Genomic DNA, 18,180 nt, shown 5'->3' on the forward strand with positions numbered 1-18,180 from the left:
TGAGTTCGAGGCCAGCCTGGGCTGCATAATGAGTTCAAGGCCTGCCTGTACCACATAATGAGAATTTATCTCAAAAAACAGCAGCAACAAAAATAATAATAAGCATTAAAATATTCATAGAGCATGGAAAATGGTTACCATCCATTGGAAGGGGGCAGTACTGGGGACCGAACCCCACGCTTGGCATGCGCTGAGCACACATGCAGCCCCCAGAGATGCCACACTATCGCTGGTCTGCAACCGGAGTAGCACATAACAGAGAACCCCAGTATGCTTTTTGGTTGTTGGTTTTTTGAGCCAGGGTCTTGCTAGGTAGCCCAGGCTGGCCTTGAACTCACAGCAGTCCTCCTGCCTCAGCCTCCTGAGTGCTAGAATTAGAGGCGTGTGCCACCGGTGTACTTTGGCACCATGTGTGCTGCTCTGGGAACACATACAAGGTCCATGAGGCTGGATGTGAGCTGTCCCTGCAGACAGGGCAGGTGTTCCAGGGCCCACGTACTCCGTGTGGTCAGGGGACCGGGAACCACTCTGACCCTGTTCCCGTCCCTCTCAGAGCCGTTCACGCATGCTTGGAATGGTTCCCACTGTAGGGGCCCCGCCTGGGAATTGTGTTTTCCTCTCTCTTCCTTTTCTTGGTTTTGGAAGCAAAAGCTTCTTCCCAAGCCAGAGTGACGTCACAGCGCCAGCGGGAGGGACAGCTGCCATCACACCGGGAGCGTGTGTCTCAGCTGCTGCCTTGGCCTTTGCGGGGCCGGGGACAGCATGCTGCACATTCTGTGGCTGTGTCATTGCGGTGTGGGTGGCAGAACGGGACGGATGATGCGAAGAGAGGCGGCGCCGAGTGCGTCCCCTGTCACCCCAGGGACACTGGTGGCAGCCCGGAGGGTCACGCACACTGGTTCTTCCGCTGTGTCTGGCAGCTGGTACTGCGCATCAATGCCATCTATGAGGCCCGGAGAGGGAGGAAGCGGGTGAAGAGGCTGTCGCAGTCCACGGAGAGCGGCTCAGGGAAAGGTAGGGCCCCGGACGCACTTCCGAGAAGCCGCTTCTGGCTGGCTCTGGGTGGGTCACCATGGCGGGGCCTGCGATGGTGCTGCTGTCCCCGGGACGGTCAAGGAGCAGGGACCTGAGCCCAGGAGACCCACACTGTGCGTCTCCCCACCTTGTCCTGCCTGAGCAGTCACCTCCCTGGCTCCACTCAAATAAACTGACAGGGTCTGATCCAGGAGCCCGTTAACTAGAGCTAGAGTTTAGAAATCCATTGCTCTAGGCAAGGCCAAGAGTTTGACTGTTACTTTTTTTTTTTTTTTTTTTTTTTTTTTGGTTTTTCTCCGGTACCGGGAACCGAACTCACGACCTTGCGCTTGCCACACAGGCGCTTTTGCCGCTGAGCTAAATCCCCAGCCCTTGACTGTTACTTTGAAGAGCTGGCAAAACGCCCCCCTCACTAGAAATTTTGGATCCCTTTTCCTGCGTTAGAAGAACTCACACTTGCATTTTTTTGTGTGGGTACCGGGAATCGAACTCAGGACCTTGCGTTTGCCAGGCAGGCGCTGCGCCGCTGAGCTACATCCCCAGCCCTCACATTTGCAATGTCTTTCCTTGTATTTCACCTAGTGACAGATGAGAACAGCGAGTCGGACAGCGACACTGAGGAAAAGCTAAAAGGTGAGGACAGTATTGCCACCCACAGGACCCTTGGTCCCCACATGAGGGGCGCATGTGTCCTGCCAGGCTTTCTGGGGAGGCATGGGTGTCTGAGAGGACACTGGGGCCTAGCCGAGTGCAGGACCTCGGGGTGTCAGACTTGTGGCGATCTTCCCACTGTAACAGAAAACGGCCTCCCTAACCCGTATACTCCAGTTTCTTAGCTGGTAGCCATTCCGGTTCCAGTTCTGGTTGCTTCTGTCTCTTAGAAGCAGCCGTTCACTGTGATACATAGCTGGTCATTATGATGCACAGTGTATAAACCAATCTCCAATTGACAGGCCATTCTGCCTCTGTGCTTCCTGCTGGCTTATGCAGGGTAAGCCCTACACCACCTGAGACCAGGGCCTGATATTCTGGAAATGATCCTGATCAGTGCCCTTAAGGTAAACTAATCTGCCTCCAAATCCTGGCGTTTCCGCTTGCCATTGCATCTGGTGCATCGGCCAGGAAGCCTGACTATGCCGACCTCTTTGGTCACCAGTTGCGGCCCTCACGGACGGAGCAAGGACCTCTCCAGGTCCCGAGGGGAAGGCATGCCCTCGAGATTTCTCGAGTCCCCTCGGAGGTCTGGAGGAGGATTCCTGGCTCCCTGCTTGAGTGGCTCACATCAGACCCCAAAGGGAGGAGGACGCAATCTCTGTCTGTCTCTCTCGCTGCCTGCCTGTCTGACTCTGGTAAGGCCGCTGGGGGCAGCCCAGTTAGTCACTCTGTCAGTCTTGCTCGGTTCTGGCAGAAGAGCTTGATCAACTCTCGTTAGTTAAAGCCGCTCTCAAGGGAAAGGCGGTGGGAATGTGTAACCTCTGAGTGCTGCTGAATGACTGGGTGAGTGGAACAGGCAGCATAAGCAACAGGCTGCTTCGTCTGTGCACCAAGGCTGGGAAGCGCTGGTCGCAGTGCCTGCCTGGGTCCCCCTGCAGTTCCATGGCGACTGACATATGGCCTCACACTCTCCTTAGCCAAGTCACACCTAAGTCACTGCAAGGGGTGCAGCCAGGCGGGCATCTATCCGAATGGTCTCTGTCTGAGGGGCACCCACTCTATGGCTGTTATGCCATCTTTCAAGGGTACACAACACACACTGTAGGGAGACACAATGGGAACTAATTAGTTCATTTCCTGACTGCAGGAAAATGGGCTTTTATGGAGTTATAAATGAAACCAGCCGGACGTGGTGGCACACGCTTGTAATCCCAGCACTCGGGAGGCTGAGGCAGGAGGATCGTTGGAAGTTTGAGGCCAGCCTGGGCTACAAAGTGAGCTCAAGGCCAGCCTGAACTGCATAGCGAGACCCTGTCTCAAAGAAAGACCAAAAAGAAAAAGAAACCAAACCATTCCATGCATCTCAAAGAAAAAAAAAAGGAGGAAGAGGCCCATTCTTCCTGAGTTCTGCGTTGGCACCCTTGTTGGCCACTGCAGTTACTGCCAACACCTATAGCTTCACGTCCACTCATGACTTATCCACTTCCGGCCAACTGAACTGGTTCCAGCTGGCCATTGCCTGCCTTTGGCCACAGAAGCCCTCCCTCGAGAGCCTTCTGCTTACGCACCATCCTGCCCAGATGGCGTCATCTAATGCCCACCTGAGATGACTGTCACAGGCCTGTGCCCCCACCCCTAGGATCTCTCTTAGGAACTCAGGACCTCTAGGCCTCACCTGTCAGGTGAAGTTGTTGAAATTTTGTCCCTAACAGTTGGGGACCCTGGTTCGGGCTTTTGTGGGTTTTCTGAGATTTCTCAGACCCTGGGGAGAAGCCAGAGAGAGTAAGCCTGGCCCTCCCAGGTGGGGTGACAGGGACCTGAGTCACCCCAGGATGAAGTGAGGTGGAGGCTCCCAGGTCCATTGGGCTTGGCCATTGAGTCACACGGATGTTTACAACACCCCCATGTCCGAAAGCCCATACTCGATTTTGTCACATCCTGGGAACAGAAATGACCAAGGGGAGGCATGAGCGTCCCCACCCAGGACAGATGAGGTGAGTTCCCAGCCTGCTGGCGCCCTGGGCTGCCCCAGGACGGGCTCCCCCTGAGGTCTGGCAAGGGGCCCAGGGGATTCCCTAGGTTGGGCACACCTCGGGGAGCCTCACGGGAGCCTCTGTGTCTCTGTGGTTCCCCTGGCAGGAGGTGGCGTCCAGCTCAAGGTCCCTCCCACCTCCCTTTCTGTCCCCAGCTCACAGCCGGCGCCTGGTCAATGTGCAGTCCCGCCTGAAGCAGGCCCCTCGCTACCCAGCCCGTGACCTCCTCGAGTGCCAGGAGAGGCAGCTCTTTGAGTACTTCGTGGTCGTGTCCCTGCACAGGAAGCAGGCCGGGGCCGCCTACGTGCCGGAACTCACGCAGCAGTTCCCTCTGAAGGTACCGGCGGGCCGGGGCCACCCAAGCACAGCCGCACTGCTGAGGTCGCCTGGCGGGGCTGTGGACTTGAAGGTCGGGGAGGGTGAGGGAGACCTGGGGTCTAGGACCTTGGAAATGGCCCTCAGTTAGCTCTGTCGTGTGAACAAATCTAGCCAGGCCTGGTAGCACACACCTGTCATCCTAGCTCCTCAGGAGACTGAGGCAGGAGGATTGTGAGGTTAAGACCAGCCTGGGTGACATAGTAAGACCTAATCTCAAAAGAAATTTTTTTTCAGTATCACACATTTATCTTCGTGACAGTTCATGGAGACATGGCCATGTGGAAAACTGCTTGAACTTGCTTCTGTCTGAGGTCACCTCTTAAGTCCTTGAATTCATCTCCCCTACGGGAAGATGTCATTGTTCCTTGTTTTATGTTTTCCATGATTTGGGGCCTTCACTCTGGTGATTCAGGACTACTTTCTATAATGATGTGCATCTAGTACCTGGTTTTCTCCAAAACACTCCAAGAGAGCTCAGAAGTTAGTGCTTCTGCTGGCTGTGGTCGTGCACTCCCGTAATCCTAGCTCTTTGGGAGGCTGAGGCAGGAGGGTTGTGACTTTGAGCCCAACCTGGGCAATTAAGCACTTAGTGAGACCCTCTTCAAAATGAAAAATAAAAAGGCCTGAGGATCTAACTCACAGAGGCCTTGCCCTAAGTGCAATCCCCAATAATAAAGGGGAAAAAAGCATTTTAGGAACACACTGAGCTACTGAATTGTCAACTCAAAGACCATCCTGGACCCCTGGGCTCCTCTGTACCACACATAAAGACAGACTATGGTATAGAAAAAAGTAGTGACTATTTGGAGGAAAAACTCAAAGACCATCAAGGAGCATCTTTGAATCTATGCACGGTTACTGCGTTTCCCGGACTGAGCCGTCCCGGCCGCAGCATTCGTGGTATTCTGCGGCCTGAATTGAATTTGGTCTGCCTGGGGATTAGGCCGGAGGTGGCTTTTGAAGTTGAAGTCAATCAGATCAGTCTGTGCTCTGCCTCTCTAGTTGGAGATCTATACTAAACAGAAGAACTGTCACACTGGCCTAGCATGAGCAAGGCCCCGAATTCCACCCCTAGTACCACCCACGAACGAAACAGAACAGATAGCTCAAGAAAAAAAAAAAATAGGTGAAATTAGAACAAAAATTCTGTTCCTATACCATGTAAGCAGTCTTGTGGTTTAAATGCCATCTCTAAGTCAGACTTTTTAATTTCTCCCGGTCCTCCACACGGTAGTATTCCTCAAGTCCATGGTAGGCTGGCTTCTTTTCCTGTCTCAAAAAAACAAAAAACAAAACTTTTTTTTTTTTTAACTTCCCCCAAAGACCGTAGCTGGAACTACTGTGGGGGAAAATGCCCTGCAGACTGAGCCACCAGCCCTTTAGGGAGGTTAAGGGACAGTCACAGCGTGGGAAGGGGGGCCCCCGCCACCATCGGCCTCACTGTCCCGTGCGGGGCTCCTTCTCGAGCCTCCTCGCCCCCCTCTGCAGCTGGAAAGGTCTTTCAAGTTCACGCGGGAGGCTGAGGACCAGCTGAAGGCCATTCCGCAGTTCTGTTTCCCCGACGCCAGGGACTGGAGCCCTGTCCAGCAGTTCACCAGGTACGTGCCGGCCCCCCCCCCAGCCTGCCCAGTGACCGAGGTGAGGCTAGAGAGGCCCGCAGAAGTCAGCGCTGCTGCAGCAATCCCGATGAGCCCTCGCCTGCACACTGCCCAGGCTGCGTTTGTGAAACTGCTCTGATTCGGGCCCCATGTAATCCTAGCACTTCGGAGGATGAGGCAGGATAGTTACAAGTTCAAGCCCAGCCTAGGCAGCTTAACCTGGGATTTAGTGAGACCCTCTTTCAAAATAAAACAACAGCAAAAGGGCTAGAGATGTCGATCAGGGTGAAGGCCCCGAGTTCGATCCCCAGTACCGCAGAACAAACCGGAGACCTCTGAGAGGAGAGTCTCCTTGCAGGGTGAACGCGAGCTCTCCCGGGCTCCTGCTCAGCCTGGGCGCCTGTGTCCCCCAAGCCTCACCCAGGCGATGCTTAGCCTGGCAGGAGGCGGGGCCTCGGAGCCGCGCCGGGCTGGGCCCAGTCTCCGTCTGTGCTTCTGTGCGGCGTCAGACGCTGGCGCCCTGCTGTCCTGCAGCCTGGGTGTCGGAGGCACCGTGACCATGCAGGGCCGCGGTCCTGTCCTCAGCCGTGACGGTGAAGCTATGCTGTGCTTCGTGTGGCAGGTGGCCCAGGCGACAGAGTTGGGGGTGGGAACCCCATTTCCTCTCGGGCCGCTGGCATGCTTGCCCCGTCCTCCCTGCCGCTTCCTCGCAGCTGCGGTGCACACTTAGCGGAGGGCTGGGGAGCGACCTGTTCCTGTCCCTCCTCGCCACCAGGCTGGGCACCCTTGATCATCACCTTGTGACGCCTGTGTCCTCCCACCCGCAGTGAGACGTTCTCCTTTGTCCTCACCGGAGAAGACGGGAGCAGGCGGTTCGGGTACTGCCGGAGGCTGCTGGTCAGTACGGCTCCTGGGCGGCCAGTCTGGCTTCAGGTCCCTTGAGACTCGGTTTCACCCAGTGAGAGGAACAGGAGGCGTGGCGGGTTAAGCAGGCGGGTAAAAATGCAGAGAAAGAGGTGGGTGTGTTGACGCATGAACACACCCGTGACCCGAGCACTCTGGGAGGCTGGGGAAGGAGGATCGCAGGTTCAAGTCCAGTCTGAGCTGCATACTTAGCAAGACCCTCTGTCCAGAACAAAAACGAAAAAACAAAAGAAAAAAAGTAAAAAAAAAGAAAAAAGAAAAAAACATAAAAGGCCTAGGGATGTGGATGTAGCTCAGTGTGAAGGCCCTGGGTTAATTGCCAATCCCACAAAATATAAATAAATAAAGAACCACATATGCAGAAAGTCTACTTTTATAAATTTATTCATGAATAAATAAATAAATACTTATAAATAAATAGTATTTATAAATGCTATGTGTAAGCCGGGCATGGTGGCGCATGCCTGTAATCCCAGCACTCGGGAGGCTGAGGCAGGAGGATCTTTGCAAGTTCGAGGCCAGCCTGGGCTACAAAGTGAGCTCAAGGCCAGCTTGAACTGCACAGAGAGACTCTGTCTCAAAAAGAGCAAAAAAAATAAAATAAAATAAAAACAAGACCAGCCTGAACTGCTCAGTGAGACCCTTTCTCAAAAGGACCAAAAAAAAAAAAAAAAAAAAAAAAAAACCGATTTGTAAATAGATAACCACTTAAAAGAAAGGTTGGGGCCTCACTTGCATTTTATTGGTAGGTGGAAGTAATTCTGTTTCCTTTAGGATGAAAATATTTTCTCTGTTGTTTTACCTCCAAATTAAATGCCTTTGTCTCCTTAAGCCAAGTGTCTAATACAAAGTGCTCCCTGGCCGGATTCTTTACTGGGAGCACCCAGAACGGCTGCGGCGGCTCCAGTGTCGCCTCTGGAGGTGGCCTGCCAGAGCCAGGAAATGATTCTGAGGAAGAGATCGCACTGCAGCATTTTAGGGCCTGGGACTTTTTGTTTGTTCGTTTTTGAGGCCTGTTTTTTTGAAAATGTTTTGTAGTGGAAATCTCTTTCCATTCAGAGTTTGAGCTTTAGAAATAGGCTGATGCCAGGCGTGGTGGCACATGCCTGTAATCCCAGCACTCGGGAGGCTGAAGCAGGAGGATTGTTGCAAGTTTGAGACCAGCCTGGGCTACAAAGTGAGCTCAAGGCCAGCCTAAACTACATAGCAAGACCCTGTCTCAGAAAGACAAAACAAAAAACAGAAATAAGCTGAAAAGGGACTGGGGCTTTAGCTCAGTGGCACAGTACCTGTCTGGCAAGCACAAGGTCGTGAGTTCGATTCCTGGTGCCAGAGAAAAACAAACAAAAAAAAGAAGTAGGCTGAAAAATTTTAAGAGTCAAGTAATGTGTGGCACATAGTAGGCATTCAGTAAATATCTGTTGAATTCAATAGCAGGTAAAAAGCATGGGTAATGATTGAAAAGTTAAGCAGGTTGATAAATTGTGTCATTCAAATTACTTTAGGCTTAAAGGTACTGAGGTCGATTTCCTTTTTGCTTTGAAAATTAGCTTAAAAGTCAGTTTCCAAGCCCAGCATTGTGGTGCATGCCTATAATCTCAGTACTTGGGAGGCTGAGGCAGGAGGATTGTTGCGAGTTCAAGACCAGCCTGGGCTCCAAAGTGAGCTCAGGTCCAGCCTGAACTGCATAAAGAGACCCTGTCTCAAAAAGACAAAAAAAAAAAAAAAAGTCAGTTTCCAAAAAAGATCGTTAGTGTCCTGTGTAATGACACATGCCAGTAATCTCAGCATTTGGGAGGCTGAGGCAGAAGAATTGCCGTGAGTTTGAGGCCAGCCTGGGCTACACAAGGCAAGTTCAAGGCCAGCCTGAACTACATAGTGAGACCCTGTCTCAAAAAATAAATAAATAAAATAAAAATCTTCAGAAATAATTTCTCAGGACCAGGGATATAGTTCAGTGGCACAAGTGCCTTCCTGGCAAGCACAAGGTCCTGAGTTCGATTCCTGGCACACCAAAAAAAATAACTTCTCATTTGGAATTACCATTCCAACGATGTCAGAATAACTCCTTAGGAGGAGCTACCAGCACTCCAGAGGCTGAAGGAGGAGAACTGCTGAGAGTTTGAGGTCAGCCTGGGCTACCTACTGAGTTGAAGGCCAGCCTGAACTACATAGGGAGACTACTCCATCTCAAAAAAACAAAAGTCATGTGTGGGAATGGCGTGCGATAGCCCCGAGAGCATCTGGGTCTCTGCATCCGTGTGTTGTTATTGCTCACGAGGGCCTGCGTCTCTCTCCAGCCTGGAGGCAAAGGGAAGCGCCTGCCTGAGGTGTACTGCATTGTGAGCCGCCTGGGCTGCTTCAGCCTCTTCTCAAAGGTGAGAGCCTGGACTTCAGAGAAAGCAGGGCGAAGCCAGGTGTGCTGCGCACCTGTCATCCCGCACTGGGAGGCTGAGGCAGGAAGCTTACTGGTTACTTAGCAACTTACTGAGACTCTGTCTTAAAATAAAATAGTAAGAAGAAAAGGGCTGGGGATGCAGTGTAGTGCTGTAATCTCAGCATTTGGGAGGCTGAGGCAGGAGAATTGCTGTGAGTTTGAGGCCCTGGTTCAATCCTTGGTGCCAAGAAAAAGGAGAAGAGAGGGAGAGGGAAGGAAGGGCTGGGCCCGAGAGGAACCCGGCACACGCCACAATCCTGGTTCTCTGCAGTCTTGTTGTCCACCTGTTTGCCCCCTCGCCTTCCCAGCCCTCCCCTCCTCCAGGAGGAAATAGGAGCGGGTGAGGGCTGGCTCCAAGAAGAAGCAGAGGGAGAGGCTGGGAAATGGAGCTGAGGGAGGGAGGTGCGGATCCCCCCAGAATATTCCTGGGGTTTCGTTTCCTTCCTTTAGTATTGTCTTGTGTCATATTAGTTTCTGCTAGAAAAAAAGGCCCCTGTGATTGATGTATGTATGTGTATTTAGGTGTACAAGTTCATTAAAATACTACTATAATTTGAACCTCTTTCCTGGAAAGCGAGACAGTATCGAGACAAGGGAATCACCGTATTGATTCCAGCTCGGTCACCCCTGTGTTCTGGATTGGTGTATAAGAAACAAGTGCTGTCCTGTGTGGAGCCGATCTCAGAAGTTAGGTGTAGAAGTCAGGCCTGGTGGCACACACCTGTGACTCCAGCCCTCGGGAGGCTGAGGCAGGAGGATCACAAGTTCAAGGCCAACCTGAACTACATAGCAAGACCCTGTCTCAAAAAAGAGAAAGAAATTAGGTATAGAATACTTGACTAGGCTGTGTGAGGCCCTGGGTTCCATCCTGGGTACTGAAAAAAGAAAACGTGTTAGTCACCTGCCAAGGCCAAAGTCCAAGGGGCAGGGCCATCCTGCACCCTGCCAGAGTCACCGGCAGAGGGCATGGACGCGTAGGGGGAGCAGGGCGGGGCAGTAACTTGAAGAGCCCCAGAGCCTGTGGCTGAGAGAGCTGCAGCTCCCTCACTGGGAAGGAGCCACACATAGGCCCTCGTCCTCGGGAGCTGGCCAGGCTGAGCGGCTTTCCTGACCCTTCCAGATCTTGGACGAGGTGGAGAAGAGACGTGGCATCTCTCCGGCCCTCGTGCAGCCCCTCATGAGGAGCGTCATGGAAGCCCCTTTCCCTGCCCTGGGTAAGACCATCGTGGTCAAGAACTTCCTGCCAGGGTCAGGCACCGAGGTGAGCTTCAGGTTCCCTTCCTCTCCCAGGGCCCAGTGGCGCAGACAGCAGAGTCTCAGTGGGCAGAGGGCCGGCTGTCAGCAGGCCACCAAATGCAGTGATCACAGTGCTCAGGAAGCTGAGGCAGGAGGATCACAAGTTTGAGCCCAGCCTGGACAACTTAGTGATTTAGCAAGATCCTGGCTCAAAAAATAGAAAAAAAAGGTGGGCCTATCTCTCAGGATGAAGGTCCCAGGTTCAGTCCCCAGTCTCACACCCACACACACACACACACACACACACACACACGCATTTTTTTTAAAAAAAAAAACAAGCCAGCCATTGATAAATGTTATTTCAGCCTGCTTACATTTTGGTTTTCACCTGCACAACTTTGTAGTGTAAAACAGATTCTCTGACGGAGAGACAAGCTCGGGTGCTACTTTTGTTCATCTCAGACTTGGAAGCTCTTCTCCTTGGCTGGGCTGACATGATGAAGTTTGTTTTTGTCCTTTCTATTCCCTTCTTCTGGCCCTGTGGACGCCAGGGACCGAGCCCATCCAGCCTGGATCGCCAGTTCCAGCAGCCCTGGAGCCCAGGCCACTGCCAGAGACACGAGGGCTGGGGCTGGGCTGGAGCTTCAGGAGCAGCTCAGTATCCGGCACGGGATGCCCTGAGGAAGTGCTTGCTAGGGCCCAGGCATGGTGTCGCACGCCTGTCATCCCAGCACTCGGGAGATTGAGGCAGGAGGATCGCTACGAGTTTGAGGCCAGCCTGGGCTACATAGGGATACTATCTATGAATGAATGAACGTTTAATTGCTAAGGAGGGGTTGCTCAAAGTTAGAGCACGTGCTTAGCCTGTGCCAGGCCCTGGGTTTCATCCCCTACAAAACAGAAAAGAAGAAGGCAGTGCGGCTGAAGGACGGGTCCTGGGTGTGCTGCTGGGGCAGCTGCTGGTGTGCTAGGCCCCGTGGTTCCTGTCCAGCCCTTGATTAACGGTCCCTCTTGAGACACAGGAACCCCGGGTTCTGGGCGAGGGCTGTCTTCAGCAGTCACGGGGCGCTGGCCTGGGGGGCCCACTGCCATTTGGGGGCACTGCTCAGGACCCTGCCACTCAGCCGCTGCCACTCAAACTGCTTCCCCGCCCCACGCACCCCTTCTGGGTCTCCGGCACCCGTCCTCCCCGACTCCCTTTGGATCTTCTCGTCTGTCCTCTTGCCCCGCGGAGGACACGGAGCCCAGGAGCCCCTGGGAGAGGCCTGGCCGAGGGCGGCGCCTCCACAGCGGTCCTGCTGCCCCGCAGGTCATCGAGCTGTGCCGCCCGCTTGACTCCCGGCTGGAGCACGTGGACTTCGAGTCGCTCTTCTCGTCGCTCAGCGTCCGCCACCTGGTGTGCGTGTTTGCCTCGCTGCTCCTGGAGCGGAGGGTCATCTTCATCGCGGACAAGCTCAGGTACGGTACGGCGCGTCATCTGCTCAGCCGCGGACGGCCGCGGTGTGGCGGCTGTGGTCAGGGCGCCCTGTCCCATGGGGGGGAACTAGACAGGCGCTGAGGACGGAGGCTCACGGGGCAGCCATGGGGTAGACGGGGTGGCGAGTTGTTAGCTGTGAGGAGGTGACGGACGATACAGACTTCCGGAGTCCGCCACCCAGGGAGGGGACGAGGGAGTAAGACGATCCCCGTACAGCGAGTGCTGAGGGTGGTTAGTGACCGCTTGTTCCGGCAGATGCGCTGGTGCACCCTGTAATCCCAGCACTGGGTAGGCTGAGGCAGGACCATCGCTGTGCGTTTGAAGCCAAGGGCAGCCTGAACTATAGTAGTGAAACCCTGTCTCAAAAAACCAAAATAAATAAAGCAACCAACCAGGTCACACACGGCCACACACGCTGTTCATAGCCCAGGAGGGTGTCGTAGGGCCAGTCTGTGTGTGCAAAGGCCACATCACAAATCAGAGAAGACCCTGAAGGGGCTGCAGGAGTAGTGCGCCCCAGGGGGTGAGCTTTGATCTCCTCACCGAGGAAGACTCCCCTGCCTCGCACGCGCTCAAGAGTTCCGGCCCGGAGCCCACTGCACTCAGGGCCAAGGTCACGAAGCGGGCATGGAGGCCGCAGCCCAGGAAGGGCCACCTGCGAGCTCATCTGGGAAGAAAACGCTGCGAGAGACAAACACGCTGCACAGTGCTTTGGGGAGGAAAGAGATCTGAGCTGGAAAACAAAAGAGGAAAGACGAGGGCCCCAGTGGGGCGGGGAGGAGTGGCACGCAGCCCGCTCCTCACTGCGGCCGCCTGGTCGCCTTTGTGATGCTGCCCTCTGGACGGCAGCCCTTGGGCCGGTTCCTGCTGCCCCCACCCTGTCATAGAGGTCACCGTTCGCTTCTAAATGTCACCCGCGCCGTGCTCCCGTGCAGTTACTCGGCTCCGGAAGTGGCCGTCTCAGCCTGCAGCTGCTGCGGGTGCTGGGCAGCCCTCCAGCTCCTAAGTGGGGCGGGGGTGGTCAGGAGGGGAGTTTGCAGGCTGTGCCCGGCGGCGGCATGAGTAGTAACCCTTCATGACCGGATTGCGCATCCCAGCGCGGCAGTGACTGTCCTCATTCTCCCGAAGGCCCTCTGTGTCCCTAGGCGGGGCTTGTCACAGACAGACGTCCCTCTCTGCAGGTACAGGGGAAGTCGAGGGGGTGGCTCACAGGACCCAGGCTCTGGGAGCGGATGAGGTGTGGCCAGGCGGAGGCTGCACCAGTCCCTGCCACGGAGCTACTCTTGCAAGGAACGCAGGCAAAAGGGGTTGCTGGGCCTCGGCAGTCCCCAGCCCCTCCTGCCCTGTCTGGGGCCATCTGTGGAGGTGACAGGGTACCCTGAGGGACCAGCAGGAGGATTTGGCAGCTGTCTGCTCACCCACCTTGCACACGCTGGCTCTGCCCTGGAGATAGCCTCTTCCAACACCGCATGCCCAGGAGAGGAGCAAGTGCTGGCTGTGGGTGCGGGCCGTTGTCACGTGGCAGCTGTGGGCCGTGCTGCCGAGATGGTTTGGGAGGAGGAGCAGGTAACAGGAACGCGAGTCGCTTGAGCGCCCTCTGGAGCCAGAGCTTGGCCATGGTACAGCGGTGATAGGGAGTGCGTGCACTTGTGTGTAGAGTGCTGTAATTGCATGTTGATACCCTTTCCAACCTCGATGCGAGGCCCATCCATCCTAGTCACCCGCGGCGACTGGGCATTCCTCTGTCTGGGGACAACCTCAGGTCTGACGTTTGTCCCCAGCCCTGTCCCGTGGGTGCTGTTGTGAGTCCCCACACAAAGGTTCAGCCCTTTTGCTCCGGGAAGAGACTGCCTGACTCTGCAGAAGACCGGGGGAACTGGCTGGGCCGCAGTGGTCTCGGGGTGGGTAACAGGCAGGCTTCAGGGCCCCATCTCTCCACATAGATGTGCAAGGAAATATACAGTGAGTGTTTATTTTTTGTTGCTATTGTTTTTTTCCGGTACCGGGAATCGAACTCACGACCCTGCGCTTGCCAGGCAGGTGCTGCGCCGCTAAGCTAAATCCCCAGCCCCCACAGTGAGTGTTTAAATGAAACATTTTATTACAGTCAAAGACACGTTGCCGTTATCACCCTCAAAATACTCTTCTCACTTTGAATGCTCTGATACCATCATTCTTGTCACTTTCTGCAGCAGTTCTGGAGTTGCTCTTTTCTGAGTGTCTTTAGGAGCTGTGGTCAGAAATCTGGTGGATGCTGCTCCTGAGCGCCATCCAGGGAAATGACGGCCTCTTAAAACCATGATGCAGGGTCCTCATCCACCCTTCTCACTGGATCTGGCAAGTCAACATGACGATGAAAGGGAAATGTTTTGAAGTGATTCAGGACATCAAGGCAGCCACAGCAGTGCACCTAAAGACACTCACGAAAGAGGACTTACAGAACTGCTTCAGAAAGCAGCAAGAGTGGTGGGATACGTGTGTTTAAAGGAAGAGGAAAGATTTTGAGGAGAGTTCGTTTTTACTGTAATAAACTCTTCCAAATGTAGACATCCGTTGTGTTTCTCATCACACCTCACAGGAGGGAAGGCTTGGAGAACAGACTGCCAGGACTCCTCCGAGCTCAGCAGTCAGGTAGAGCGGTCGCCTTTGCCCTTCTAGCGGGGGCCCTGGTAAAGCAGGTGTGGCTGGGGATGCCAAAGTGTCTTTCAGCTCTGAGGTCCTCAGATTCCTCGAGCCAGGAGAATCTGGACCCTCCTCGCTGTGTTTGATTTATGGCCAAGTACCCACAGGAGGGCAGGGGTTCTCTGGCTAGGCCTTAGTGAGCAAGGGCTTGGGGGACGGTGGCTGGCTGCAAGTTTCCGGACCTGGAAAACTCCAGAAGTCCTCGGAACAAACCTTCAGCCAAAGTTTCAGCTGCCACCTGCATCCCCCACACAGGACCACGCATGCACCAAACCCAGATTGGTTAAAAATCTATCAAATTTAGAATCATATTTTTCTCATTAGGGTGGGCGCTGAGTGTTTCTAAATGTTGTGACAAGCCCAGGCATGACAGATGGAAAGGGAAGAATGTTGTGATGGCTTGTTCTGTCGTTATAGCAACCCTTCGTTTTCCTGATGATAAACATTTTGTTTTTTAGTTTACTCATTTCGGTTCCAAAAAACTTGGCTAAAGAGCCGGCCTAGTAACAAAGTCAGAACTGCATATAAAAAAGTCTGTATAAAGTTTTAATTTCTTTTTTCTTTTTGAGACAGGGTCTTACTATGTAGTTCACACCGGCCTTGGACTCATTATATAGCCCAGTCTGGCTTCAAACTCATGACAGTCCTCCTGCCTCAGCCTCCCAAGCATCACAGGTGTGTGCCACCATACCTGGACCTGTATGAAAGTTTTAGATAGCGCCAAGTCTTTTCTCGAGAAAGTCACTTTTTTTTTTCCTGTTTACAAATTTAATAAACTTTCTTGAGATCCACACATTACTGTCTGTGACTGTCAGAAGCATTTCACAGCCCTAGCAAGGCAGATTTACACTCTATGCATCACCTTGGCCCACTGTCAGCCCAGTACTGATCCCTTAGCCTGCTCCTGTAGGAGTCTTCAAGAGAACCAAAACAGCTTCAGTTTGGCATGTGGATGTGTGAGTTAGCTTCCCGTCGCTGTGACAAAATACTTGAGATAATCACCTTGAAAGAGGAAAAGGGTTTTTGGGTCACGGTGTCAGAGGTTTCAGTCTGCAGCTCCTTAACTGTTGCTTTGGGCTCTGGTGCTGCTAAACATCTTGGCAGGAGCATGTGGGGGGCTAGATCTGTCACTACACGGCAGCTGGGAGCAAAAGAGAAAAGGAGGGGCCAGAGTCTCAATAACCCTTTGTGGGACACGTCCTTGGTGACCTGACTTTCTGCCACTAGGCTCTGCCACCTCCTGACAGCGTCGCACCACAGACCAAGCCTGTAAGCCATGTGTCTTTAGGGGAAATTGCGGAAATCATTTGGGGTAACCGCCTAGACTGCTGAGCTTTAAATTCTGGCTGTGCCGCTAATTGTCACATTCACTGTGTGACTTTGGGCAGCCGTGTGACTCCGCCAGTTTCCCCCTCTGAAAGAGGGACAGCAGTAGTCTCAGAGTTACTGCGAGCTTTCCCTGACTCCATACCTGGCAGGACTTTGAACCTCAGCAGTGTGGCTGGGAGTCCAGGCTCCTGATGGACTCCTTCCTGTGCTCAGGAAGACTTGGCAGGGACGCGCCTATTGGTCAGATGCTATGGATTGCAGGGAAATCTTGCTTCCTCTTTTTCCCCACCCTCCTCCCCACTTTAACCCCTCTTCCCTCCTTATTTACAAAAGATTTGGTGCTGGGGATATAGTCCTGTGGCACAGCACCTGCCTGGCAAGTGCGAGGTCCTGAGTTCGATTCCTGGTAACACACACACACACACACACACACACACACACACAAGCCTTGTTTCTCTTTTTTTCCTTGCATTCCTTTTCTTCTTGTCCCTTCTTTCCTTTCCCCCTCCCCACCAGTTCTCTTTGTCTTTGAACATTTTCTTCCTATTTCCCAGTGTGTGTTACACATTTTGTTCCTTATTTACACTTTCAGTTTCTCACACCAGAAAAACAATGCAGCGTTTACATGTGTGACCAATTTATTTCACTTAAGAGCATCGTCTCAAGGTCCATCCATTTAGCTAGAAATGTCTCAAGCTTATCCTTCTTTATGGCAGAGTAGTACTCTACTGTATATAAAAAAGAAAATCTTTACCCATTCATCGGTTGATGGGCATTTGGAATGTCTCCAAGATTTAGCTATTACAAACTGTGCCTCTGTAAACGTGGGTGTACATATGTCGCTGTGGTGTGATACCTTTCATTCTTTCGGGAGGATACCCAGAAGGGGAATAGCAAAGTCAAGCGGGACCTCCAGTCCTAGTTTTCTTAGGGATCTCCACACTGATTTCCACAGTGGTTGCACCAGTCTGCATTCCCACCAACAGTGAAGAAGGGCTCCTTTTTCCCCACAGCCCCACCAGCATTTGTTATTGGTCGATTTCTTGATAATAAGCGTTCTAACAAAGTCACTTGCTGTCTTCCTATAGTACAGTACACCACATGCCGAAAGATAGAGTTCTAGCTAATGATAAGTAGGATCAGGTGATCAAGTCTTCACAGATAGTGCACTGGAGTTTGAGTCCTAGCTTTGACCTCAGAGTAACCACACAAATGAGTGCATGTGTAGTTCTGTTCCTCTTCTAGTGTTTTGGGGTTGTTTTTTGTTTTGTTTTTTTTGACACACGGTCTTGCTATGTAGTCCAGGCTGGCCTTGAACTCACTGTCAGCCCTCCTGCCTCAGCCTCCCGAGTGCTGGGGTCACCGGCGTGCATCACCACATCCAGCTGTGTTCCTTTCAGTTCATTTTCAGCATCCACAGGGGGGACCCTTCCATGGGGTCCTGCATGCCTGCCAGGGTCAGAGGGAGGCCAGTGTGTGAGCGTGCCCTCCTGCAGCTGAGTTTGGCCCAGGCCTCCCTGCAGGGGACAGCAGCTGCCACCTCTGTTCTGGCAGCCAGACAACTCACGTGGACGTCTGGCTGGTCCTCAGTGTGCCCGACAAAGTCTTAGAGATAAATACATGTAATTCTGCGGAGTCCTCTGGGGAAAACATGTGGTAGCACGACAGCACATTCTGATTAAATAGCAGCCGCCGTGTTTGGCATGTGGACACCAAGACACTCGCATCTGGAGCAAGCTTTAGAGGACAGTGCAGCCACATGCTGCTGCATCTCTTCACCGAACACACCAGGACACTATGTCCAGTTTTCCTTCTTAATGTGGGGCTCCAACCCGTCTGACCCGGTACCCTGAGATCCCCAGAATGCTGAGTCTGCACTTTTCCTGTCTGCGTCCCCTCCTCCCTCCCTAGCACGACCTTCCTGTGCCAGCCCTGGTTCTTTCTGGGCCTCCACAGAAGGAGCCCCCTCTGACCCTGGCTTGTGCTCACTCTTGCAGACTCCGGGTAGATACTAAAGCCAGAGGATACTGGAGATTGTCTCGTGTGCAGGGGAATGTGAGCAGAGATGGAGGGCTCTTCCTGAGATCGTACAGGAAGCAGATTCCCAAGGTTCACCCTGTGTCTTTTTAAACTCAGTTTAGCTACTTGCTGAGCGTGGTGGTGCACACCTGTAATCCCAGCCCTCCTGAGGCAGGAGGGTCGAAAGCGCAAGCCCAGCCTGGTGATTTAGCAAGAACACAGAAAAGGGCAGAGGCCTTGGGTTCAATCTTCAGTATCAAAAAATAAAATAAGCCGGGTGTGGTGGCGCACGCCTGTAATCCCAGCACTCGGGAGGCTGAGGCAGGGGATCGTTGCGAGTTTGAGGCCAGCCTGGGCTACAAAATGAGTTCAAGACCA

General features: G+C 53.3%; 1 protein-coding gene across 1 annotated transcript in view; it reads left to right on the forward strand.

Annotated features, from left to right (window-relative positions):
• The window catches only part of Dennd2a (DENN/MADD domain containing 2A), a gene marked incomplete in the record, with an annotated part of 63,713 nt that overhangs the window by 35,949 nt on the left and 9,584 nt on the right, over positions 1 to 18,180 (forward strand). The window contains 8 exon segments of the mRNA XM_013505021.1: positions 921 to 1,014; positions 1,618 to 1,668; positions 3,878 to 4,059; positions 5,589 to 5,698; positions 6,526 to 6,595; positions 8,923 to 9,000; positions 10,180 to 10,320; positions 11,605 to 11,753. Of these exon segments, the coding sequence (XP_013360475.1) occupies positions 921 to 1,014; positions 1,618 to 1,668; positions 3,878 to 4,059; positions 5,589 to 5,698; positions 6,526 to 6,595; positions 8,923 to 9,000; positions 10,180 to 10,320; positions 11,605 to 11,753 (875 nt within the window).

This window comes from Chinchilla lanigera, unplaced genomic scaffold (genome assembly GCF_000276665.1).
Source record: "Chinchilla lanigera isolate Chin_1 unplaced genomic scaffold, ChiLan1.0 scaffold00093, whole genome shotgun sequence".
Classification (NCBI taxonomy): domain Eukaryota; kingdom Metazoa; phylum Chordata; class Mammalia; order Rodentia; family Chinchillidae; genus Chinchilla; species Chinchilla lanigera.